We start from the raw sequence: 27,052 nt of genomic DNA, 5'->3' as shown, positions 1-27,052 counted from the left end.
GGGAAAAGAGAAAAAGGCAGAGGCACTATGAGCTGCCCTGACGGAGCCCTGTCCCACTTGTACCCACCGCAGGGCAAGGAAGAGAGATGAAGGCAGATGGTGCAGGCGGTCGGTCGTGGGCGCTTCGTGGGCTGTGCAAGTCCTGCCGGCCACCCACCTCCAAGGGTGCAAGTTGGGGGGTGCCTGGGAACGGTTTGATGTTCTCTTACAGAACCAGCAGAATGAGGCCCCAGGGTCGTATTTCCCAGAGTTCAGTCTAAACCCAGTCAAGCTGCCTGAGCTCATCTCGAAGTAGAAACAAATCTGTGGATATGACATTCCCTCAAACACCTTAGAATTATAGAAAACTTACCAGGAGCCACACAGTGAGAGGCGTGACAAGCACAGATGAACAGGAGCACAGCAGGCTTGCAGGGTTGGCGTAACCATTTTGTAAGCTGAACACAGAAAGAGAACTTTGATTTTATTTCTTAGGAAGTTTACATCCTTTGGAAGGAGGGGATGTGAGTGATCATATGATGGCCAGTCAGAGAAAGAGAGTCCTCTGTGGCCATGGGTTAGGTCTACAGCCGGGCCGTCACTTTTCTTTGTCCTTTGTGGATCCAGGCAGGACGTGAGGAGGAGGACGCAGGGCACAGTGAAGGTGGGCCCACAGAGCCAGCGCCGGGAAGGGCCGTGTGGACGGGGCAGGTCCACTCCTCCAGCTGGTTCTCCTTTGGTTTCCTAACTCTGTGAAGATGCAGATGGTATCCTGCAAAAACACATTCCCACCCTTCCCTCCCAGACAGCGGGATACCCTTCTTCCCCGCTGTCACCTCCCCACTAACGCCTGGGACCCCTTGTCCACTCCTGGTAGCATGGAAGCCAGAATGTCTTCCAGTTTCTGAGTGAAGCCCAGCAGGGCCAGGGATGGACAAGCCAGGCAGTCCAGGCTCAAGAGGAAGGGCTGGAAGTCCCCTGCACCCCTTCTGATGGGACGTTCAAACCCAAGCCTTGAACTTGGAAGCCAGTGAAAGGAGAAGCAGAGAGCCAGGCTGAGAGCTGTGCTCTGAGTTGGAATGTGAATACTCTCCTTCATTCATTCAGTTTATTGGGGCAAATGTGAGGTGAAAATGCAGTCCTCGGGTGACGGGAGCCTTGGTCCCCCAAAGAGTCACAGGCAGTTATTGGGGAGGGGGGTTCCGAGTGAAGAGAGAGGCAGTAATGAGCAGAGAGGTGGTCCCGGCAATGCCTGGAACGGGCAGGGAGAGGAGGCGAGGCTTAGGGAAGGCTCGGGGGCGAGTAGAGACCAGGAGATAGAGTGGAACCCAGAGGACCCCCCCGCCCCGGCCCCCGAGGCCTGAGCAATCCCAGCTCGGGGCCCTGCTGCCTCCACATCTCAGTCTTGGGTCCACCTGAAAATCCTACTAATGACAGTGGCTACCACGTGTGTGCCAGGCTCACTTAATTTTTACAACCATGGAATAAGGCAGGCAAGGTGATCCCAGTTTTACAGATGAGGAAACTGAGACACAGAGAGGTCTAAAAGTTGCCTAAATCACACAGTAAGTGGTGGAGCTATGGTTCAAACTAAAGTCTGATACGAAACTCCACCCTCTGATCACGACTAGATTGCTACCTCTGTGGGATGTGAGGTCACAGGGAGGAAGGAGGCACCAGCTTCGTGACCCGGAAGTTCTTCCTAACCTGATTCCTGCTGTACCCAGCACGACACCAACTGTGTCTGGGGATGAAGGTCTGGAGGGTGCTGTGTGCTGGGCACCCGAGGCGCCCTGTGAAGGCGCCAAGAAGACTGAGGTGCAGGCAGCGTCTTTCAAGAGCTTGTGTACTACTTGGTTCTCCACAGAGGGAGATGCTCGGCGGTGGAGGAGGGACGGCCAGTGGGGCTGGGGGACTAAGGTGGAGACAGTGGCCAAACAGGGAGGAGAGAGGAGCAGCCTGGACCAGCTGAGGAGGAGGGAGAGGTGCTGGCTGTCCTTGTCACTGTTGTCTGTGACATGCCCAGGTCAGTGCCCCAGGTTCAAGGAGTGTGGGCCATTTCCATCCTGAGCAAGTGGAGCTGGGGGAGCATTGCACCTCTTCTCGCTGCTGCGCTGTCTGAGAGCCCCCAACCTTGGATATTTATGATTCCGTGTGCTTCCCCTGGACATGACCAGCGGGCTCTGAGCAACACTTGTAAACTGGAGTATAGAAAACGGCTGAGAAGTTTCTATGGTGGAAGAAGCTTCTTGCAGAAACCGCAGGGACAGGGCAATGCTTTGGGGATCTGGGTTGGCATGACACAGCTTATGGGCTGATGGGGTCTAGGGCGCCAGGGACTGTGTTGGTCAGAGAGACCCATGGGTGTTGGGGAGATGGGCCTGCGATATTGCCCACAGCTTCTGCCCGCCCCTCCTCACCCCTTTGGGCCTGGACAGTGGACCTGTGACCAGGGGCTGAGGCTGTGGGGGCTCAGGTGCTACCAGGGAGAAGAGCTGGGCCTGGGCTGTGATCCCAGCACAACGCCTGAGGCTGCACAGAGGTGCGGGAGGTGGGGGTGGGGGAGGGGGTAGCCCTGCCACACCACGTGTGGGTGAGAGGCAGGGGTGGGTGGGCATGGGCCGCTCTGCGGGGATGCAGGAGACGGCTTGAGGTTGGGGTGAGCACAGTGATGAGAGACTTGATCAGTTTCTGTTCCCAGAAGACAACTGGTGACAGAGCTGTGGCCAACTGCCTCCTGGGCCGAGGGGGAAGCTGTGCCCCCCGGAAGGCCTGAGGCAAGGCCTGCCAGGCAGAGCTCCCCGAGCTCTGGAGGCCTGGGTGCTGCACTGCTCAGGTCAGGCCTCCCGCTGCCCACGCAGCTGGAGTCAGGGCTCCCTGTGGCCCTGTGATGGGGAGAGTGTCTTTCTCTCATACACACTCACGTGCACACACACGCAGACCCACCCTCACCCTCATCCTCGCTGCATTCTCCCTTTCACACACAAAACTATTTCCTGGTCCTCTGGTCCTAACTCCATACCTCTCCTGTTTTTACAGTCTCTGCTGGAGTTTGAGCAGAGAATTTGGTCCCCAATCTCTCCTCTTCCCTCCCTTTCCAACATGCGAGAGCTCGCTGGATGACACTCTGGGGCTCCTTGAGCTTCAGAGAGTTCATGCTTTAACCCTGAGCTACAGATGGGGACACCAGAGGCCTGGAAGGTGAGCGTGGGTGGGGCAGGGAGGGAGGCCGAAGCCTGGTTGCTCCCCAGTGAGGCCCCCCACCATCGGCACGGCCACTTCCACCTGAGAGGTCGGCAGCAATGACACTTCAAGTGCCCTTTTCCCAACAAAGAACACATCCTCCCTGGATGTGAGCTCTGCCTGAGGCAACAAGGGGATAGCAGGCACACCGAGAGGGCTTTGTTAGTGTGCGAGCGCAGGGGAGAGGAAGATGGTGGGTTTGGGCCTTGAAAATAGACATTCTAGGTGATGAAAAGGGGCATTCACTCTTAAATCCACGCCCAGCTGCCCCCTCCCCAGGTGAAGAACAGAGGACCCTGTGGGATTTGTATTTCAAATTCCTCATTTATTTTGACATTCACTTGGTTGTGACTCCAAGTTATCAAAGATGCGGGACAAGAAATCCGGAGCAGGAGTGGTGAGGTGGAGGTGGAGACAAGATGGTGGAGAGGACTGGGTGTTCCTCCGTCCCTCCCTCTCTTCCTGTTTAGGGTGCAGTTTGAAAAGTGTCCCAGAGAGTGTCCCAGAGCACAGACTCCGCAGCTGAAAAGTGCAGTGCAGCCGAGTGGGGTGAGCTTCCTCTGGCACAGGCCAGGCCCCGCCGCCACGGGGAGACGCACAGGCCATCTTGAGCCTGTGCCCTGAGCAATGGGGACTGTGGGGGAGAGCCGTGGCCCACCATCTCTCCAATGCCCCAAATTCAGACTCTGATTTGTGGGTTGACAGATTTAGGCTGTGGAAGCTACGGGAGGATATGGACTGCATGACATGCTTTGCACTCAGGGACCCCAGTAGATCAGGGGCAAGAAGCGGGTCGGAGTTAACTGGGTTGTCTTGATTTCTCCAAAGTAGAAAGTACGAAAGCATTGTTACTTTTTGGTGCGGAGGGACAGCCACTGCCGTGGCCGACTGGCTGTGGAATTCCAGGGCAGCAAGGCACTGGGGCTGGTGGTCAGGAAGCAGCGAGGGCGGCCAGGCCCAGCAGCTCACATCAAGGGGGTGCGCTTGGCCCAAGAAGGGCTGGCGGTGGGACGGGGTATGGTAAGGCTGCCCTCCTAAGCTGGTCCCTCTGCACTGAGAGACAGATCTCATTACCTCCACCTACAGTCACCTGCTGGTAGAAGACAGATGTTCCCATCTGAAGTCACTCAGTAGGAAGGTCAGACAAACCTGTTTGCTTTTCACTGCCGGTTACAATCGTTTTGCCTGCTAGTCCTGTGGTTTACTGTGGTCTCTCATCTCCCAACATGCATCCCTGCACACAGGACCAGGCAGTTGGCAAGTGCATCCAGCCCCTGCCAGGATTAGGGCAAGAGAGGGTGGCCAGGCTGGCAGATCTCTGGGAGGCTGGCTTCGTGGGGCAATTAAGGACCCTCAGAGTCTATCTGGGCAAGTCTCATTTCCCTGGAGAAAATGGAGTCTCAGAGAGGATAAGTGACTGGTCCTAGAGCTAAGGAGTGACCGAAGAGTGACCAGAGCCAGGTCTTCTGATTGCCTTAGTTACAGACGGGATGCAAGGTGACAAGTGCCCGAACAGAGTAATGCAAAGGTTGTGGTGAATTCTCTCCCCTCCCCCGCTCCCCCAGCTGCCCCGGGCCCTTTCTCAAATGCAAAATCAAGATTTCAGCAGAGGGGCCACGCTCTGCAACATTCAGAAGCCAGGAGTGGGTGGAGCTTGGGGGCGGGGCGGGCAGAGACCCCTTACTGCAGGGGCAACCAGAAAACTCATCAGATGCATTCACTTAATTAGCATAAGGCCACAGCAGAGTTATAAGTGGGAAGTGGGAGCTGGACTTGGGGCTGGAGTGAGACAGCAATAAACAGGCCCTCACCCGGAGATGGGGCCGGGGCAGTGGAGGGAGGGCAGCGAGCGTGGAATCCAATTGCTAAGTCAAACCCCTCCAGTCCTGAGGAGCGAGGGCTGCCGTCCCTGGTGGAATGAGTGGTCTGCTCTGTGGCGTCATGGGTGGAACAGAACTCCGGACCTCCAGAGGTGCTTTATGTGGCTTCAATGGCTGCAGCATCGTCCCACTGGAGACTCGCAGGTTGTTCTGTCCCAGCCGGCTGGCTGCTGTGGGGATTGGCCACCTTAATCACCTTTTGGCACAAGCTGTCTGGGGTCAGATTTTTCTTTCTAGTTGGGACATCAGAGACCCTCCACTCCGCAGCTCCTGAAGGTGGCAAAGCCCCCGCTGTGTGCTGGTGGTGACTGCCGTGTGTGCACATACCTGAGAATGCACACATCCTCACAGGACCGCATCCACACACATAGCTCAGTGCGGTGCACCAGGGCCCGGTGACCATCAGCAAATTTCATTCACTGAGCCACCTGAACTCTAGCAACAAAACTCGAAAAAGCTTCTCCAGCAGGGGCAGCTGGTTCCCGAGGCAGAGGAAGAGGATTTGCGGGGAGACAAGGTTATACTGTCACTTTTCGGTGCAGACCCCACAAATAACCTTACGACATGGCCTTTAAAGTCGACTCGACGTGTCCCACGAGGAAGGGGGCAGATACAGATGTGGTGTGTTCAGGAACCGATACCCATGTTGGAGCAGTGACGGGATGGCCGTCTCTGTGATCACCAAAGTACAAACCAGATTGTCAACTAGCTCTTGAATGCGTTTTAGCAAGTCCTGAAGAGGCCCCTTCACCACACCTCCCCCTTCTCAGATTCTGCAGTGTCCCAGTTCTCACCTCGCTCCCGCCCCTAATCCCCCTTTCTTCTTTCACGCCCCAAGGATTCTGGAGGCCTCCAGCACCTTTGGTTAGCTCTCCCTGGCACTTCTCTCCTCACAGTCCACAAAGCCGGGGCAGGGGAGGAGTGAGGGGGTTGTGGTGGTGCTGGAGCTGGCCAGAGGAACGTCCCAACAGAAACTGGCAAAGCTGACAACTCCAACTGTCAGGCTGTCACCTCTGGGCCACCGGGTTGGAACCAGACAGACCCTGCCCGGGTTCTCAACGCACTGCCCAGCCTGAATCCTGGTGACCCCTCCACTCTGGGGCAAGAAAAGCCAAAGAAACTGAGGCTGTCCTTTCGGGCTGTCGGAGGGGTCATGGCTGCCCCCACGGCTCCTGCTGGGCCAGCAGCTTGGTGTGTGTTGGGGGGTCAGGGGTGAAAGGGGTTACACGTCTGTACTAATAGCCCTTGGATTGGTGAAGGCCTCACGCCCAGAGCCTGGCCACGTCACCGGGTAACTCTGGGGCACTGCCAGTTTGAGGGATGGGGGCCCCCCCTCCTTGTAGTACGTGGGAGCAAAGGAGAGCCTCTCGCCTCCGCCCCCATTGGGCACCATGTCAGCCGTCCGTATGTAAAAGGGGGAGCTGTATGGGGAGCAGGTGGCACAGTGGCTGGCTGCCACCCCGCACGGCTGGCTGCAGGGCTCGCCGCTGAGAGGCACCAGGCCGCCTCGGCCGTCCCGGGCCTGGGAGCTGCAGGCATTGCAGATGGGGCCTCTGGGGGGTGTGGGCAGGTCGTGCTCCTCCTCCTCCGCCTCCTCCTCGTCTGCATCCTCGGCTCCGCTCTTCTTGCAGCAGTAATACTGGGGGGAGAGAGGGGAGGCCTGAGGGCTGAATGCTCCCTCTAGAGTGTGCGCAGGCACCCACACCCCTGCCCCACGGAGGACCCTGTGCCTGGCACTTTGTTGGTGCTCAGATAAAACTCAACACCAAGAAGCCCACGTTCCAAAGTGTGTATGCCAGCCTTGCAAGACCATCACCTTCCTTTTCCTGCCTCTATGTCCCAGGGCATTAACTCCAGGCGGCGGTTGAGGGAGGCAGGGAGGGACAGCCTCACAAATCATATTGAGGACAGGGCTGCTGCGAGCCGCTTTCAGAGTCTTCCCAGAATGGTGCCCTTCCCACCACTCCTGCAATCTCAGAGGTGCAGGAGACACAACACAATGACCCGGTGTCTCTGCAGCACACTCTCTTTGGGTGCCCTGAAGGGTGGAGAGGGTGGGGGATGTATGGCTCACTTCTGATTGCTCCCCAACTCCCAGCCACCTTGACTCATGCCCCCCACATTCCACAGCTTTGGGCTTTGTCACCCTTGAAGTGGGGCTCCAGTTTCTGCCCCCATAATGAGGCAGTGGTTTGCTGGTGGCCTCTGGCCACAGGCGCAAGGGACTGACCTGGAGCCTACAGTAGCACAGGACAGCGATGATGCAGAGGAGGATGACCGTAGCTAGGATTCCGCCAGTGATCACAACCGTTCCCGCTGTCATCCGCCCGACGCCCCATCAAACTCTGCAAAGATGTGTGTGGAGAGGTGAGCATAGGCATGGGGCGGGCCCCCCCCGGAGCTTTCTGCACAGCTGGAGGCAGGGGGACCTGAGAGCAGCCAGAGCAGAAAGGGCCCTGGGCACCAAGACACCAGGCACTTCCTGAAGATGGAGCGTGGCTGAGGTTCAGGGCCTGGGCCAGCCAACCCGGGGGGCGGTGGTGGTGGGGGAAACTTCCAGCTGTGGAGGGAAGAGAGGAGGCCAAGAGCGAACTGAAGTGTAATTAGTCTGGGTGAGGCACGGAGCAAGCACTCCCCTGGTTCTCTCAGTTGATCCTCCCAATAAACTCTTGGGATAGTTCTTAATTATCCCTGTCTCACACAGGATCAACTGAGGCTTGATTGGTTTGGCTGGAATTCCCAGCTTAGTTCACCCTAATGGCCATGCTTTTCATCACTGCCCTCTGGGGCACAAACACCAACGGTCCCTGAGCCCTTGACCCCAGCTGGGTGGACAAGGCCCGAATCTCAAAAAGTTCCACCTGGTTCTGCCCTGGCTCACACACACACTCCTTTTGTGGAAAACAAGAGCAAGCTGAGCCCAAAGGGAGGGGGCAGGTGGCATTCAGCTCCTGGAAGGTTGTGGAGGCTGGAAGATGGGTCCTGGAAAATGGAGGCTAAACTAACGGGATAGACGCAAGCTCTGGCCATGAGGCTCTCTGGCCTTGGGCAGATTCCCCTTTTAGGCCACGGAGTGGGGATTTCTGAGCCCCTCGGGTACAGGGGGACCAAGGCTGACTGTGCCAACAGAGCAAGAGGGTGGGAGGAGACCTGGCATATTGAGGCTGGAAGAGTGACAATGAACACTTAGGTTCAGTAAAGGGAATGTGACCTGCAAGACAACAAAGGGACGGAGATGTTGGAAGATTAAGAATGTCACTCCCTGAAAAAGACCCCAAGGGTAGATTCCTCCCTCTGCACCACCCCACCTCATCTTGCTTTCCTCACTGCATGCACATTAGAGTTTGACAACGCCAAGGGGTGTTCCCCTAGTTGTCCAGACTTTAAAATCCTCAGGTTCTTCTTTGGCTTCTCCCAGTCTTCTGTTCACTGAGCCTGCAAATCCCGAATATGGGTCTCCAGCTATGTCTCCAAATGATCGTAGACAGACACTTCACTTGGATGTCCCACTGGCATCTCTAACTCGATGATGACCAGCTAAGCCATCACCCTCTCTCCGACTGGGCTCCCCTCCTCCGACCTCTCCATCTGTTAGCCGTTCCACCAGCGCTGCTCTGAAGGCTTCTGCAGGTTGTTCGTTACTCAGAGGGCAGGCGGGGCTGGCACTCTGCTCTGAAGCCATGCACCTTGCTGTGTTCACCTGGCGGACGGGGCACCTATCTCCTCACCCACAGACCCCGCCTGCTCCTCTCCATCATGCTGCACGCACCCAGCACTGCTGCTGCTTCACTCGGAGGTGCTCACCGTGCGCTCTGTGGACCACAGCACGGGTGGCCCCTGGGAGTGGGTAGAAATGCGGCATCTCGGGCTCCACCCCAGGCTTAATGAGTCCGAATCTGTATTTAACAAGGCCCCAGGTGATGACTTTGCGCAGTAGAGTTTGACAACGCCCCAGGGTGTTCCCCTAGTTGTCCAGACCTTAACACCCTCAAGTTGTTCTTTGGCTCCTCCCGGCTTCCGTTCTCTACCTCAGAGAAGACTCAGCTCTCACACCTGCGCTGCTGCAGTTTCCTAACCCGGCTCACGGGGTGTCGCTGAGCACTCGTCGCCCCACCCACGGTTTAGCCTCTCATCAGGCCCCAGCGCCCCTGAGTCCTCCAGAGCCTCCCCAGCATCACACTGCCTGCAGCACACATGGATCTGGGCACGAACTTTTAGACGGAACTTTCAAGGCCTTGTCCTGCCCGACTTCCCTGCCTGCTCTCCACCAATGACCTTTCCCTCTCCCCCCTCCCATTGTCCCCCTGCATGAATCCTCTGCCCTCAGACAGTTCCAGTTCTTAAGAAGCTTATAACCTGGTGATGAGAAGACACTTAACATACCTATGATTTGGCGTAACACACGCAACCAGAGACACACAGACCAGGGGCTGTGGGGACACAGGGCGAGGGCAACTGACTCCTAGGGGAAGGTTCCATGGAGGATGCTATGTGAGTGAATCCTAGCAGCTGAGTGGGAGCTTGTCCAGTAGACAAGGTGGAGAGGGTAGAACGGACAGTCCAGGAGCGTGAAAGAACTGGAGTTCCAGGAACTATAAGGAATCTGGAGAGGCTGGGACGGGGTTAGGGTGGGCATGCAGCTGGAGAGGCTGTGAGCCAAGCAAGAAATGGGGATTTAACTCTCGGGGATGACGGGGGTTCCTGAAGCCTTTCAGTGGTGGAGTGTGTGACCTCACTTCCTCCATCCACTTGAATCCTGCCCATCCCTCAAGGGCAGACTAGGATGACTTTCCATGTGCCACTTTTCAAATCCTGCCTTGGTAGGATGCTTGTCAACTTTCACATGGAAACATCTTGATTCCTCCACTAAGTCGTGAGTCCTTTGGGATGAGGAGTTGTGTCTTATACTGTTTCCTATCCCCCTGCAGCATTACACACAGTGCCTGGCACACAGCAGGTACTTAATACAAGTTTGGTAATCCTTCTGCCGTTGTGCATTTCTTTCACAGGCTGGGCAGTTATGACTCTGATCTACCACCAGGGGGCAGCAGGTTGTCTCAGCTCACACCCTTTCTGCTGCCTTGAGCATCAACGTTCAAGACCAATTAGACTCTGCCCAGATGCATGGGGGGCCATGATTCAGGGGTTCACTGGGGAAGTCGGTGGGGGGCAGATGAAGCTCAGCCTTGGGAAGATGTTTGTGCCTTCACTGCACCCTGCCCGGCTTCCCCTGCATGCTCACCACTGAGGGCTGCTTAAGATACAGACAGGCCTACGGAGTGACCTGAAGTTGGGGGAGCAGCAGTGACCCACTCTACTGAAACTTGTGGCCTGGTCATCCGGGATGTGCCAGCCTATGTTAGGAGACAGGGAATTATGAAGCCGTGTAAGAACAGCGCCCTCCCTCCTCCTGCCCAGCACGCCTGGCCTCCGCTCTTTCAGTGCCACAGAGGCTGTGCAGCAGAAGTGGCCTGGAGATGGGGGCGCACGGCAGTGCAGGCAGAGCCACGGGTCTGAAGGCCCAGGTTCAAGGCCCAACTGTGCCACTTAGCAGCCGCCCTGTCTTGGAAACTGACCTTCTTTCTCACTTGCAAAAGAGAGATTAACAGAAAACTCAGCTTACAAGCATGATTATGAGGAAAAAGTGAGATTCATGGATGCGAGGGCCCCTTGTAAACTCTAAAACATCCTCCAAACATGGTTATTTGTGGGGAAAGGGAAGGCCCAGACATTTTGTGGCTGCTGAAGTCTGGCATAAGTCTTACAAGCATAAGCCAAGAAGACGTGTGTAAAGGGCACATGTAAACTGAACTAGCCAGGTCCCAGCCAGTTTCCCTGAGGGCCCAGGTGTGCTAATAATACAATTCAGCCTTTAAATTCCCATATCTGGCAGCTCCCTGTGGTTTCAGGTGGGCTCACTTTCTCTCTGCAGCTAGATGCAAATGATAACAATAATTTCCTGCATCGAAACAGCACTCTACAGTTTACCAAGTGCTTCCGTTTACGTCCCCTCCTGTGATGGGCAGGCTCTAAGATGGCCCCACAGGAACGCTGCCTCCTGGAAGTCATACCTCGTGGGTGGGTGCAACCCGTGACTTGCTCCTAACACACAGAATACAGCAAAGGTGATGGGATGTCACGTCTGTGAGTAGATTATACAAGATTCTGACTTCCCTCTTGCGAGCCGACTCTCTCCCTTGCTGGTGCTGATGGAGTATGTTGCCATGTTGGGGAGGCCCATGTGGCAAGGAACTGGGGTGGCCTCTGGCCCCCAGTCCAGTGGACAGCAGGAGTTGAGGCCCCTCAATCCTACGGCCCCAAAGGAACTGAACAATCGCATAAGTGAGAGCAGAAGCGGATCCTTTCCCAGCTGAGCTTTCAAATGAAACCCAGTGGACACCTTGAACACAGCCTTGTGACAGAACCTGAAACAGTGGCCCCAGACAGCCATGCCTGGATTCCTGACCCACAGAAACTGAGATAATCAGTGTGTGTTGGTTCAAGCTGCTAAGTTTGTGTTAGTTTGTTATGCAGCAAAAGATAACTAATGCACCCCCTTTGAACTGTACAAAAACTCCACACGCAGGAGGGGAAGCCAGACCGTTAAGTGATTTGCCTGAAGTCATATAAGAGCAAGCGTCCGAGTCAGGACCCAAGGGCCAGTGCTGTGGAGTTTCCATCAGACTAGCTGCCTCCTGATTAGCTTCTGAGGAGAAAGAGGTGTCTGTGTTCCCTCCTAGGGCCCAGCAGGTCCTGACAGAATGATTTGGTGGTGACCAACTCAGGAACTGAAGGCAGCCAAACGGCACGAACCTACTGCCCACTAAGGAGTCCTGGGGTCTGCCTTCTGTGACCAGGACTATCCGGAGCTCCCTCCCCACCAGTCCGCCTCCCCTCCCAGGGCCCAGACACCTTCTCCCGAGCCTTATACTTACGTGAAACAGCTGGAGCAGCGATGGCTCAGTCACACAGGCTGCGCCTGAGCAGACAGCAGTTGGGGGTGCGTCATGGCCAAGGGCATCAGTCCCTGCCAGAGAAGAGAGGGGAAGGTCAGTGAGAGCTAGAGGGGGAGGCCGAGAGGACAGAGAGGCTTGCATTTGCACCTGCTTGTGACCCCATGACTCTGAAGTGGAAGATCCCAAAGGGGCTTGTTTCTTGACATCCACATCTTAGGCCCCCAGACTAAGAACCTGAGGACAGACCTCTAAGGCCACATCCTATCCCGTGTGAGGATCCCGTTCTTTCCTTCAGTGCTGCTCTCCAGAACCCTCTGCTCAGCACAGCTGGATACCGGGCAAGAGGCTCTGCCCGTTCTGGGAAGTGAGGCTCACTGTGGGGAAGGGAGTCCAGCAGCCTTGTTCTTCCTCCACTGGAGAATTCAGACATGTCCCCTGGCGGATGTGTCCTTGTTGCCTGCACGGCTGATCCCTCTCCCTTTTCCCCACAGACGTCTTTTCCATTCTCTTCCCCTTTCTTCCCTGGGTCTGTCCATATTCCCAGGGCCCAGAGCCACACTCTTTTCCCTTACTCCAATATCCCGACTTCCTTCAGGCCAACATTCCCATTGCACCGTCAGATGAACAAGTTCTGCAGTATGACAAGGTCATCACACGACGATAAGATCATCTAACGAAGTGCTGATGGAGGAGGGGGAGGCAGGACCCAACTGAAATGTTTAGGAATCCAATTATTGGGGGACCCTTCAAGCCAAAATGCTTTAAATATCCACTCAACATTATTTCAAGGAGAGCCTGGCCCTATCCTGGGAATGGTGGTGTGGGGAGAGGAAGGACGCCCTCTGGTGGTGATGCTCAGCCCCCCGCTGGTTGTCCTGAGGAGGTCAGGCCCCATTGGGTGTGTGTTTGTGTACTGGAGAGGGAACACAACCATTAAGTGGATTCACAGAGTCACCTTCCGTGGGGAAAGGGCGGACCACCTCCGGGTTCTCTGCCCCAGCCATAAGGGGGAAGTCAAAGGCCAGATGTTAGCCTGCCTCAGGGACTGGTGCTCATCCGAGGTCAGCAGGTCTCAGGAGCAGAGCTCCGGGAGAAGCCGAGAAGGAGCAAAATGCTCACCTTCGGAGTCGTCCCATCCATGCTTTCACCCCCCTCCTCTCCAGATCTGGGCCTCAATACTGTCTCCAGTGCCTGCCTTGGGTGTTGTGGGCATTTGGGCTTTCTTTTCTCAAAGCTGTTCTCATGCTCATTAAAATGGAAGTCACATGTAGCTGGATGTCAGAGCGGGACTCTTCCTACCTATGTTTTGATTGAGATGCCAACTGATAGAAATCAGAGGACTAAAGTGAGCTGGGGACGGGTCCCTCTGCCCTGGCCGTGTGTAGGGGAGTATACATGGGAACATAGGAATGTCTGTTTCAGGGTCCACGAACCCTTTCCCCAGCTTTGTCAAATAAAGATGGGTCAATAATTTGGTGAGGATTTGGTGAGGAAGATTTCCTTGGCAAGAGCTGTTGCTGAGCCATAATCCCTCACTCCAACCCCCAGGGGACAGGGCCATAGTGCTGGAAAACACTGGTTGTCTTGAGTCCTGTCTAAAAGTGCCATCTGGAAGCACGAGAAGACCCCACTCGAGGAGGCTGGAGGTGGCCTCCAAATGCCCAGGGGCTGAGCAAGGAGTTGCAAGAAACACCTGAAATAAAGACGATGTGCTTACCTGGGTTAAGGGGACAGCAGGAGAGAGGGGCCCAGCGGGAAACCTCAGCAAAGCCACAGAAACATTCACAAAAGCAAGAGCCAGTTTTAAGCTTCTTCCTGCTCTCTAACCAGTGAGAATTCCCCATTTCAATTCCGGAGCTAGTGACACAGCAGCTCTTGGGGGTGGCAGGAGGGAAGGTCAAAGTAGGGGGGTGCAGACAGCAGAGGGACGTGGCCCACCTCAAGCCGCTCCAAACCTGAAGCTGATCCAAACCGGAGGAAAGAAGAACGCAATCAGATTGGGAGTGTTTCGATTATTATTTGTGACTGGCATTCTGATGTCTGAGTTGAGGCTGCATCCATAACTTAGAGTGACTACAAGACCATCACCTAAGAGTGAACAGGGCTGGCCCAAGTTTTTAATCTAGGGCCAGCGGAAGATTTCTCCCACTGAATACATTTTATAGTAAAGAGATACTCGAAGAAAAAAAATCAATGTTGCTTTTCAAGCACAACCTATGCAGCATGCTTGTTTGACATACCAGTTGCTTGTAGAGAAACGATCCATGGAAGTAGAAGGTCTCTAAGAGATCTGGCCCCAAATCTTTATTTAATAGATGAAGAAATCAAGTTCAGAGAGGACTAGTGACTTGCATAACCACACAGAGCAAGATAAAGACGGAGCAGGAGAGGCGCAGGGAGTGGGGCCTCCTGGCTTCAGGCCGGGGCCCCGCTGTTAGTACGCTGTCTCTCTTTCCAGATCTGCAGTCGTTTCACCAGGACCTAAGGTATCCCCTGAAGCAGAGTTTCCCAAATTGGCTTGATGGTAGCAATCACCTAGGCCACATGTTAAAAAACAGAGACCCCAGACCTACTGAAGCAGCCTCTCCAAGGGAGGCGCCCGAGACTCTGTTTTTAACAGGTTTGAGTCTTCCCATCGGGCCCTCTGGGAAATGATGTAGGCACGAAGGTCTTTGGGAGGATTTCAGGCTGGAGGCAGCAGGGGAGGTGGGTGACCTTGCAGTGCCTGTGGCATCATCTGCTGCCCACAGCAAGACTGGCTCTGGATTCTGCGCCCTTGGGGCAAGAGGGCCAGAAGGCAGAGGAGGAGGGCATGGGAGGAGAACCATAGGTACGTGGTGTCCCTGGGGGAGGAAGCCAACCAAGAGGTCAGGATGGGGGTCCTTAAAAGCCATTCTTCTAGTAGAGGCTGGGGGTGCATTAAACGCCACCCTGATAGAATGTGTTGGGAAATGGGTTTCCCACACAAGGCCGGGGGTCTGTGTTTTCTCCGAAGGGGCCCTGCCCTCAGTGGCTTCAGCGCTCTGAGACAGGGTCACCTCCCTCACTGCCCTGGCGAACGCTGGCAGGAAACGCCAGCCGCAGCTGGCACCAGCACATGTAATTAAGGATCGGCTGCTCCCTCTCCCTGCTCGGCCCCCTTAGGAGTGCAAGTTAATTGAGTGGGGCCTAAGCACCGGCTGATCTCAATTCCTTCTGGTGACGTTAAGCCTTCTCCAATCATTTATTAACTCGTGAAATTGACACAGCAGGTTAGCAGCTGCGGAGAAAAGCAACAGTTTTTTTGCCTGGTTACCTGTCTTCCCGACACCAATCCTCGGGCAAGGCTGGCAGAGCGGATAGGAAGAAGGGCTCCTTGTATTCTGGTTTTACTTACGGCCATGACTAAGCCCTGACCTCCAGGATGAGGGTGTGAAGAATCGGTGGTCAGATTCCTTCCTCTGCCACGGATGGACAACTACGGCAGCAAAGAGGCACGTGCCCTTCGAGAAGGGGCTTCTCCAAGAGATGCAAGGAAACTTTGCAAAGCATCAAGGGCAGAAAAAAGAGAACCTCAGCGTAATAACGGGCAATGGACAGATGGTTTATGAAAGAGGAACTCAAAAGTCTAACAAGAAAATGAAGAGATGCCCAAATTCATGAGTAATCTGAGAAATGCAAGTTGAAACCACAGTGAACTATTGCTCTGTGATGGTAGGACTGGCAGAAAATAGGATGCTGGAGGATGCCAATGTTGGAGCAGAGGTGGGAATTTAGGGGCACTGATGGTGGGGTGTAGCTGTTGAGGGAGAGAGCTGGCACTACTTGGTCATATTAAATTCACACATACCCCGTGAGACAGCAATTCTGCTCCTGGCTCTATGTCCCCCAAATTTCTCGACACATCCATAAGAGGTCATGTGCGAAGATGTTCATCACTGAGTTGTTTATGGTGGCAGGGAACTGGAAGCAAGCTCAGTGATCGTCACTGGGGAGGGAAGAGGTAAAATCAGGTAGATGCACACCTCAGAGGATGACGCGATGCTGAAAGCAACGGGCGAGATGGACCATAGCAACATATAGCAACAAGGATAGATCTTGCATGGCACTGAGTGAAAAAAACAAAAAATCCAGAATGAGATGTATAATACTGCTTACATGAATTTAAAATACAAACATACAGATCAACAATTCACATTTTCTTTTTTTTTTTTTGGGGGGGGGACGATTAGCCCTGAGCTAACATCTGCTGCCAATCCTTCTCTTTTTGCTGAGGAAGACTGGCCCTGAGCTAACATCCGTGCCCATCTTCCTCTACTTTATATGTGGGATGCCTACCACAGCATGGCTTGCCAAGCGGTGCCATGTCCGCACCCGGGATCCGAACTGACAAACCCCGGGCCACCGAAGCAGAACGTGCACACTCAACCACTGCACCCCTGGGCCGGCCCCAAGAGGTCGCATTTTCAAGAACACATACAATAACAAAACAAAAAACCAAAAATACCAAGCTCATAGATATAGAGAATAGACTGGTGGTTGCCAGAGGGCAGGGATGGGGAATAGGAGAAATGGGTGAAGATGGGCAAAAGGCACAAACTTCCAGTTATAAGAAAAATAAATCATGAGACTGTAGCGTACCACATGGTGACTATAGTTACTAATACTAATTGCATATTTGAAAGTTGCTAAGAAAGTAGATTCTAAAAGTTCTCGCCACAAGAAAAAATTTTTTCTAACTCGGTAAGGTGATGGATATTAACTGACTTATTGTGATCATTTCACAATGTATACAAATATTGAGTCATTATGTTGTACACATGAAACTAATGTAGTGTTGTATGTCAATTATACCTCAATAAACAAAACAAAAACAAAAATACTTCCCAAAAAATGGATACATATTTAAATATGTTAGAATGGCTGACTATGGAAGGAGGAGAATGAGAATGGGAGTAAGAATAAAAGAGAAAAAAATAAATAAAACAAGGGCCTGTATAGACCAATAATGATGATAATATGGAGCATCTGAGAAGTAATATGAGTGCAATTAACTTAACCTTCTGCATCTAAGGTCCAATTCAAACAAAAAAGAAGGTGGCTCTCACCGCCCCCAGGGAGCCTTCCATGATTGACATTTTTATTTGACCTTCCTATTTGAACTCAGGTAACTGTATTTGTTGATACACTGGTGTCCTGTGGGTGTATTTTGCTTCCTTCATTAGATCACAGACCATCTGAGGGCACAGACTTGGAACCCCATGTCTTTGTAAAGCTCCACTCCAGCTGCCTGGTGTTTTGCACATTCTAGACACTGGGATGGCAGGTCTAACGGGGAAGTTGCTTTGCATGCAGAGCATTGTCCCAACACACAGCCTTCCATTCTGATCTCCTTTGCTGTGTATAGTGGAAAGAGCGCTAGTCTACGAGTCCCAAGAGTTTGGTTTCGATTCTATCTTCTATACTCATTACTTGTGTGACTTTGGACAATAAATGATCTCTTTGAGGTTCGTCTGCAGAACGAAGGTAAATGATACACCTTCCCTTACAGGGTAAGGATTATGGGAAAGTTGGGGGGGGGTGGTGTTTAAAATTATGCTGCTGTCTAAGGAGGGTGCAGGGTCCCTGCAGCCCTCTGTGCTGCTAACAGAAGAGACGGCCCTTCGTGCTCACTCCTCCCTTGATGAATTGGCTATGCCAAGGTTTGGGAGTAGACCTGGTAAGAGCTGGACCACTTGGCAACATAGAGGGAGAAGAGTTTATTGGGGTAGAAGGTGGCAGGCAGACCAATGAGGATGGGGGGAGGAAGAGAGAGGAGCCAGAAAAAATGGCTGAGGCTGGGGGCTTCTGTTGAGTCTCTTGGCCAGTTAAAAATCCCAGCAGTTAGTCACTGTAAAAGGCTTTTGAGATTTGGGAGGTCTCTAAGCTTTTTGTATTGTCTTCTCAAATTGTCAGTAACTCACAAATGTGAGTGATATTTTTCTCACTTGTGGCAATCAGTGAAGGGGCTGAGCTTAGACCTCGGTGCATATGGTGGAACACAGATGACGCAGCAAAAACAAATTCAGCAGACACAGGAGTTTAGAGCTAGAGGTGACCATGAGAATGATGGCCTTTGGGACAGATTTTGGGCTCCCTATGAGCTCTGTAAAGGGGGTCTGAGCAAGTCCTGTCTAGATCCTTGGAACACATGCCCCCCCAGCTCACATATGAGTTATGCCTTAGGCCAAGTACGTGAAAATAGTTTGTCGCCCCTTGTCCTTTCTGGCTTTGACTTGCCTCACAGATCAAGTGTGTCCCCAAGGTTCCTCATCATGACCTTGACTAGCATTCCGGCTGGGACCTCTGTGTCTCAGCATGATACTGTGGAAACGCCGTGTTATTCCCCTCGTTTATTCTTCAGCTACTTGTTATTGAGCATAGCGCCCAGCTTTGAGCTCACCTCAGGGACACAAAGATGGTGAGGCAGAGCGACCTCAAGCAGCTCACAGGGTGGGTAGGGGGCTAGTAAAGAGCAGTGGACATCACCTGCCCTCAGGGCCCAGGACCCCCAGATGGAAGGCCTGGGGGAGACTGTGCAGTCCCTAGCAGACCACCACAGTTGGGAGCCTGCAAACTCCCTGGGGCAGGTGGAGCTGCTTGTCCAGTACTCGGGTTACCAGTAAACATTTGGTGCAGATAAACAGCAAAGACAAGGGGCCCTCTCCTCTTAGCTGGGGCAGTCCTGGAGATGCTGCCCGCATCCTTGATGCCTCTGTCAGAGGCAACCCTGAGTTCACCTCCTCCCCCACTGGGGTGGCACAAAGATGGGCTGCTCTGCCTGACCCCTCAGTAAAAACTGTGCTGGTCACGGGAGAACAGTGGGTGCGGAAGTGTGGGCACCCTCACACCTGCAGAGCCTGAGAACCTGGTTATGGGGCCCTTGGGCTGGGAAGGGCATGTGACTTTGACCTAAAACCCCATAAGCACGTTGCTTTGTGTCTGCCAGCGAACCCCCAGCCCTAGAACATGGCAGATGCTCAATACTTATTTGTCAAACAAAGAAACTAGTGAATAGGCGCATGCCAAGTTTGTGGGAAGGCTTCCCCGCACCACCCCGCCCCCAACACTGCCCACCTGCTCCTGCCGCAGAGCATCACATGGGCACCTCAGCCCCGCCTGCCCCACCTCACAGCCTTCCCTGAGTGCTCTCCCTGCAAACCCCAGTTGCACTGCTAGGACACAAGTGGGACTTTACGTCTGTGGCATTTTAGGTGGGGGTGGGCTATTTTGTACAGATGACCCTTGCAGCTCTCACGGTCAGCGGCCCAATCGTGGGTCTGCTCTCTCTGCTTCGGAGAGACAGGTGCAGAGGCCAGGACACTTGTCAAGGGCTTGGTTCACTTTGGACTTGGCTTGGCTTCCCTCTCTGCCTTTCAAAACAACGTTCATTACTGCTCACGGAGTTTTCCTGTGCTTCATCTTGTTGGATCTCCAGGCACGGAAGTTTTGGATTTTTCTTATTTTACAGGAAACATTAAGCTCAGAAAAGCCACGCACACAGCTATGTCGGGGGGAGCTGGGTCACCCTGCCCGTGCTGTCCTTCCATGACCAGCGTGGCTTTTGCCGTGCAGGAACACACACAGCGGCCCATCTCCGGGCCAGCCAGGCTCTTCTGACTCCACGTCTGGTCCTCTTTCCCAGGCTGACCTCGTGCAGGAGGCATGGGGCACTGTGGCCTGTGTTGTGGGAAGGGGTTCGCTTTTCCTCCCCACAAGGTGCGTCGTCCTGCACCGCGGGCTCAGGTTTCTCTCCGTCTGTATTTGACGTCTACTACTGTTTGGAAGGTGTTCAGAGATCCCCGGGCAGCAGGCCTCCAGCCCAATGACTGCTAAATAGGCTTGTTAGGGACGGCAGAAGCGCCTGTGGGCTTTGTTCCTGCTCTCTGGCAAGAGGTCAGTGGACTGGAAGAGATTCAGATAAGAACACAGGCCATTGAAGGGACCAAGAGTTGAGTTTTAGAGGCCAGATGGCGCTAAGGAGGGGTATGGCACCAGGCTCACAAGCCAGCCAGAGGGAGCTGGCCTGTAGGGACCGGTCACTGGACCAAGAGTCGTCCCACTCAGGGTCGCAGGGAGTGGAAGGCTTGCTTAAGGCTTTCCAGGGGGGACAAGATTTGAAGTAGGGATAAAATCATACCGAGGAAAATTTAGACCAAATCCAAATTACATCTCACAGGACACAAAGAAGTGTGACAGGGAGATCTGGAAACTGTCAACCCACGTCTCACAGGGAGGCCTGGGGAGCATTATTGGGCTGCTCTCCTCTCCTCTCCTCTCCTCCAGCCCAGGGCTCCTGGCCTATTTCTCTCACCAGTCCGGTCTGACTGGGCCAGCTGAGGGCAGGCGGAAGGTGGGACGTCCAGGGTGGGGCAAGGCAGCTTCTGGGTTTGGAGACCTTAAAAAATGCAGCAGGATTTATCCAGAATCCTTAACCGCTTCAGAGAGAACATTCTAGAATGGGCAAGCATGCCCTGAGGAGGGCTCTCAGAAGTCCAGTTGGAGGTGACCAGGTGCAGCAGGCAGCAGCCTTTTGCTGTGTGGGAGCAGCACCCCATGGAAATGACGGGAGAAGACGGGAGAAGGGGAGGGGCCTTCAGCAAGTGCTCCCGGCAGAACCCCGTGGGCAAGCCCAGGGCAGACACAGCAGGGCCTGTGAGCGGGTCAGCAGAACCTGCAAGGAAAGCATCTGACTGGATCAGAACAACACTATCCTCTCGGCCACAGGGATGGGAGCTCCCAGCCTCACTTAGCGAGCAGGAATGGGAAATTCACATCCAACCCGCCTCCTGTTCTCAATAGTTCACACACACATGCTCGAGTCAACTGCCCACCAGAATACACGTGGCTCCTATCCCACAGTCTTCGTGTAGTAATTCTCAGCTAATTCGCTGGGTGCCTTTGTGAAGTTCCAAGTCAAACGCTACTAAAAATCGACCTACTCGACTATGAGAGTCAATATCCCAGTGTGCAGAGAGTAAAACTAAGGAAACAGCAGCTGTATCTCAACGAATCCTATTTCTGTCTGAGTTACACTCTGATTTCTCTGGCTCCCCTTGGGGAGGGTCCTGTGTGGCTCTTGCAGCTGAATCTTTATCGCTCTGCATTCTGTAGTAGCTGGGGTGGGGGAGGCTCGTGCTAATTCTCACCTGCAGCTTCTAACTCTTCCCAGAAGTGGAGCTCGAGGACTGGAGTCCCATTTCACCCACTGGCAGCTGGGGGGCGCGGTGGGGGGCTGCATGTGGCCAGCTTACCCATCACAGGTAAGCCTTGCTCTCCCAGAAAACAGGTTAGGAAGGTTAGGTAGGAGAGCGACGTTACGCTTCTTTTTTGTAACAGGAAAACATGTTAAGCTATAAAGTTTAGAGCCTTTCCCTCCTCTGCTTTCTGCTAACCTGTGTCTACCAGCTCATCTCCTGCTAACCTGTGTCTACCAGCTCATCTCCTGCTAACCTGTATCTCCCAGCTCATCTCCTGCTAACCTGTGTCTACCAGCTCATCTCCTGCTAACCTGTGTCTACCAGCTCATCCCCTGCTAACCTGTGTCTACCAGCTCATCCCCTGCTAACCTGTGTCTACCAGCTCATCTCCTGCTAACCTGTATCTACCAGCTCATCTCCTGCTAACCTGTGTCTACCAGCTCATTTCCTGGACTGGGCAGATCAGGGGTAAAAGATAAGTTGGGAGGTACCATGCTGTCTGAATTTATATGCGAAAGGTCGGAGTACCCAACCTGAACGCACTTAGACAATGAGAGGAGAGAAGGAGGAAACCAAGATTCAGCAGGAAAGGTATTTGAGGAACATCGTGGAGAGGCTGCAGAGAGGAAGTGACTCGGGGTAGCCATCATATGTGTGAGCTATTGGGAGAAATGGACACGGGGAAAGAGGATTTTTTTAAATATATATTATGAATGAAATTTCTCTCTTTGGGATTTTTCCAAAATCTTCAATAAAGATTTAAATTGCTTTCCAAATATATTTTGCACATTGGATTTGAGTTTCTTTGAATGTGGTACATTGAAGAGATTGAGCCCAAAGGGCAACTTTTGTGGGTTATGATCATAAAGGAAGGTGACTTGTCCGAGGAAAAATAACCAGTAGGAATTACCAGTAACTCTCAGAGATAGGGAGATGCCAATTTAAGTAAAGTTGAAAAGAAAGAAAGATAGGTTAGCATTTATAAACTTCCTAAATTTTAAGCAAGTGTGTGTGTGTGTTTTTCTGGAAAGGCAGTATGTAGCTTTCATCAGCTACTAGAGAGTTTTGTGACTTCAAAAATGTTAAGGACCACTGAGTAAGATGATGTATAGGAAGCACGTGGAAGAGGAAGGGGATGGCTAAGAAGACAACATCGGTTAAAAAAAAATAATAAAGGAGAAAGACTCCTGTCTTGGGTCCGACAGGTAAATGAAGCAGAATAATTAAATTTAAATCAGTTCTGAGTGGCCAAGACAGGAAGTCATTTCCACAAGCAAAACCAAGCCAAATAGGAGGGAAAAATAAAAAGACAAAGAAGGTAGGGATTTGTTAGAAAACATGAATGATAAACAGTTCCTGGGAGGTAATCCCTCTGGGACCAGCTGATGTCAGCACTGGCCTAGTCCAAGGCACCCAGGTCTCTGACTATTTTTTAACCCCCAAGGGGGATGTAAAAAAAAAAAAATCTCCTTTTATTTGCATGATCACTTCTTAATTTCATACATTTTTCCTACTTGCTACTTTGTGCTTTTCTTATCACCATCTTTGAATATCACTAACCAGGTGTATCAACCCTTGCAGTGCCATAAATACTATAAATATTTTTCCCAGTATGGACTCTCTTTCCATGCAAAGGTTTTACATTTTTAGGGAGCTAAATCTGCCATCATTTTTTCTTTCCTACTTTGTTTAGGGACGAACAAGGTTATATAAGGAATTTTTCATTTTTTTTAATTTAATTCTTCGTCTAGCAGCGGTCTGTTTTTATATTCTTAGGGTTTCGGGTTTTGCATATTTTTAGATAGAGAGCTAATTCTGCTGCGGAGCCTAATTTTCCTAGAACTAAGTTATCATCTTTAGCACTTCTTAGTTTCAGATGTATATGCAGATCTATTTCTGAATTTGCTATTCAGTTCTATTTACCTATTTGCCTCTATCCCTATACTCTGTTTCTATCAACTTGCTGCATCATAAAATTTAATGGCTGGTGAGACCATATTTTAATTTTTTATTGAAGTGTAACATATAGAAAGTGCCCAAATCATAAAGAAGCCCTGTGATGAATTTTCTCACATTGAGCACACCCCCCAGAAGCCTCCCCTGGAGCTCTGTCATTGGGTCTGTTTCCGCCCCAGGGCAGACCTTTGCTGGGGGCTGTGAGTGCAGACTTTCTCATGGCCACCAGCCCCTCTGCTGCTAGCTCTTGAGCCACAGCTCAGGGCCTCATAACAAGAAGCCAAGGTAGGGAAGATTGTTATGCTGGGCTATGACAAGGAGAGAAATGGGGACTTCTGCCCCAGGGCTCTTCCACTTGGAAAAAGCACCGAGCCGTGCCATCTTACAGATGGCAAACAGGAAAAGCTACTAAAGCCTGTAGGTAGCGCTCAGTTTCTTCTTATCAACAAGGAGAGCTGGGCCATTCCCCTTTCAGTCTCCACTGTCCAGCCCGGTGGGATTGGAAGTACCTGGGACACAGTCTCCTTGAGAGAGGGAGGAGCTATGAGTGCAGGGGCTGCTGCCTCCGTCCTCTTAACAGAGAGCCGCAGAGGAGAACATCCAGCCAAAACCCGAGACTGCTCTGTGTAACACTGTAAAACGATTTCTCTATTGTGGACAGAGCAACCTCTATGGGTGATACTGTGTTTAGGGAAATGCGGGCATACCTCGGAGATATAGTGGGTTCACTTCCAGACCACTGCAATAAAGTGAATATTTCAATAAAGCAAGCATTTTTTTTTGTTTCCCAGTGCATGCAATAGTTACATTTACACTATACTGTAGTATATTAAGTGTGCAACAGCATACGTCTAAAAAACAATGTATATGCCTTAATGAAAAAATATTTTATTGCTACAAAATGCTGACCATCATCTGAGCCTTCAGCAAGTTGTAATCTTTTTGCTGGTGGAGGGTCTTGCCTCAATGCTGATGGCTGCTGACTGATGAGGTGGTAGTTGCTGAAGGCTGGGGTGGCTGTGGCAAGTTCTTAAAGTAAGACAACAAAGAAGTTTGCCGCGTAGCTTGACTCTTCCTTTCACAGACGTCGTCTGTGTAGCAGGCAATGCTCTGATAGCATTTTACCCACAGTAGAACTTCTTTCAGAATTGGAGTCAGCCCTTTCAAACTCTGCCGTTGCTTTATCAACTTAGTTGATGCCATATGCTAAATCCTTTGTTGTCATTTCAAGAGTCTTCACAGCATCTTCACCAGGAGTAGAATCCACCTCAAGAAACCACTTCTTTGCTCGTCCGTTAGAAGCAGCTCCTCGTCCGTTCAAGTTCTGTCCTGAGATTGCAGCGATTCGGTCCCACCTGCAGGCTGCACTTCTAGTTCTGGTTCTCTTGCTGTTTCTGCCACGTGTGCAGTATCCTCCAGTGAAGTCTTGAACCCTCAACGTCATCCATGAGGATTGGAGTCACCTTCCAAACTCATGTCACTATTGATATTTTGACCTCTTCTCGTGAGTCACGAATGTTCTTAATGGCATCTAGAATGGTGAATCCTTTCCAGAAGGTTTTCAGTTTACTGTGCCCAGATACATCAGAGGAATCACCATCTATGGCAGCTGTAGCCTTACAAAATGTATTTTTTAAATAATAAGATTTGAAAGTTGAAATTACTCCTTGATCCATGGGCTGCAGAATGGAAGTTGTGTTAGCAGGCATGAAAATAACATTAATCTCATTGCACATCTCCATCAGAGCTCTTGGGTGACCTGGTGCCTTGTCAATGAGCAGAAATATTTTGAAAGGAATCTTTTTTTTTCTGAGCAGTAGGTCTCAACAGTGGGCTTAAAATATTCAGTAAACCATATTGTAAATAGATGTGCTGCCATCCAGGCTTTGTTGTTCCGTTTACAGAGCACGGGCAGAGTAGATTTAGCAGAATTCTTAAGGGCCCTAGCATTTTCAGAATGGTAAATGGGCACTGACTTCACTTCAAGTCACCAGCTGCATTAGCCCCTAACAAGAAAGTCGGCCTGTGCTTTGAAGCTTTGAAGCCAGACATTGACTTCTCCTCTCTAGCTATGAAAGTCCTAGCTGGCACCTTTTTCCAATAGAAGACTGTTTCATCTCCTTTGAAAATCTGTTGTTTAGTGTAGCCCCTTCATTAATTATCTTAGCTAGATCTTCTGGATATCTTGTGCAGCTTCTACATGAGCACTTGCTGCTTCACCTTGTACTTTTATGTTATGGAGACGGCTTCTTTCCTTAAACCTCATGAACCGACCTCTGCCAGCTTCAGGCTTTTCTTCTGCAGCTTCTTTATCCCTCTCAGTCTTCACAGAATGGAAGAGAGTTAGGGCCTTGCTCTGGATTAGGCTTTGGCTTAAGGGGATGTTGTGGCTGGTTTGATCTTCTATCCAGACCACTAAAACTTCCTCCATATCAGCAATAAGGCTGTTTCACTTTCTTATCATTTGTGTGTTCACTGGAGTAACACTTTTAATTTCCTTCAAGAACTTTTCCTTTGCAGTTACAGCTTGGCTAACTGGCACAAGAGGCCTAGTTTAAGGCCTATCTTGGCTTTTGACATGCCTTCCTCACTGAGCTTAATCATTTCTAGCTTTTGATTTAAAGTGAGAGGTGTGTGACTCTTTCTTTCCCGTGAACACTTAGAGGCCATTGCAGGGTTATTAATTGGCTTAATATCAATTGTGCTGTGTCTCAGGGAATAGGGAGGCCCAAGGAGAGGGAGAGACGGGGGAATAGCCAGTCGGTGGAGCAGTCAGAACACACACAACGTTTATAAATTAAGTTCGTTGTCCTATATAGGCGTGATTCGTTCCATCCCAAAACAATTACAATAGTAACATCAAAGATCACTGATCACAGATCACCATAGCAAATATAATAAAGAAAAAGTATGAAATATCATGAGAATGACCAAAATGCGACACAGAGACACGAAGTGAGCAAATGCTGTTGGAAAAATGGTGCCAATAGACGTGCTTGACGCAGGGTTGCCACAAACCTTAACTTGTAAAAAGCGCAATATCTGTAAAACAAAATAAAATGAAGTATGCTTGTATCTTTCTTTCTTAATTTTGGTTCAGACTGAACTGTCTCTGGGAATTATTTGACCTCGGGAGATACGTTGTATGAGTGCGTGTGTGCGCGCGCGCGTGTGTGTGTGTGTGTATGCATGTTTGAACCAATAACCCTCTAGAGAACTGCAGTAACGATGAGAAGGCATCTCTGTACATCACAACGCAGGAGAGACAGAGACAGACAGACGTGGAATGCCCACATGGACTGCCTGTCCTGGTAAAGCTACCCCCTCCCCCATATGCCCAACGTGATTCTAGACGGACTTCGGAGGCTGTGAAGTAGACTGCTGCCATATTGTGTCCTCACATTGCCACGGAGGAACGAGGGGGACAGATCTTAAGGGATGGTCAAATTCTGTGGGTCATGAACTGAAGAATGGTTCCCTCTGAGAAAGACAGAAAGAGGAGGGAGGGAAAGATGACTTGCTTTCTCTCCCCTTGAATTATGGTATAGGACTGGCCAGGCTCAATATCCACTTAAAATTTTTCTTCCCTGCAGAATACTCCCCTCTAACCATTCCCAACCTGCCAATCAAGTATGTTACACACACACGTCTTGGGGGCGGGAGGTGGAAGTGGTGGACCACTAAAGGCAAATGTGATTCCCCAGCCCACTGCTCCATGGAGGCTAATGCAGCAGAGGCAGCATGGAACCAGAAGGCCAGAGACCTACGTCCTGGCTGAGAAACAACCAAAGTGGAGCTGAGCGTGGCAGGGAAATGATGA

General features: G+C 51.7%; 1 protein-coding gene across 2 annotated transcripts in view; it reads right to left on the bottom strand.

Moving 5' to 3' along the window:
• Nucleotides 1-3,526: 3,526 nt before the first annotated feature.
• Nucleotides 3,527-27,052, bottom strand: part of FAM163A (family with sequence similarity 163 member A) — a 72,271-nt gene continuing 48,745 nt past the window's right edge. The window contains exons 3-6 of one of the 2 annotated variants that reach the window (XM_070267816.1): nt 15,888-16,145; nt 12,038-12,129; nt 7,333-7,447; nt 3,527-6,741 (exon numbers count right to left, since the gene is read on the bottom strand). In XM_070267816.1, coding sequence (XP_070123917.1) covers nt 6,325-6,741; nt 7,333-7,425 — 510 coding nt within the window. In that variant the 5' untranslated portion in view covers nt 7,426-7,447; nt 12,038-12,129; nt 15,888-16,145 and the 3' untranslated portion in view covers nt 3,527-6,324. The remainder of the gene's footprint in view (nt 6,742-7,332; nt 7,448-12,037; nt 12,130-15,887; nt 16,146-27,052) is intronic. The other variant, XM_014739686.3, reaches the window with a different exon arrangement.

This window comes from Equus caballus, chromosome 5, assembly GCF_041296265.1.
Source record: "Equus caballus isolate H_3958 breed thoroughbred chromosome 5, TB-T2T, whole genome shotgun sequence".
NCBI classification, from domain to species: Eukaryota; Metazoa; Chordata; class Mammalia; order Perissodactyla; family Equidae; genus Equus; species Equus caballus.
Note: the sequence above shows the minus strand (reverse complement) of the source record. Positions and strands in the feature narration are given on the sequence as shown.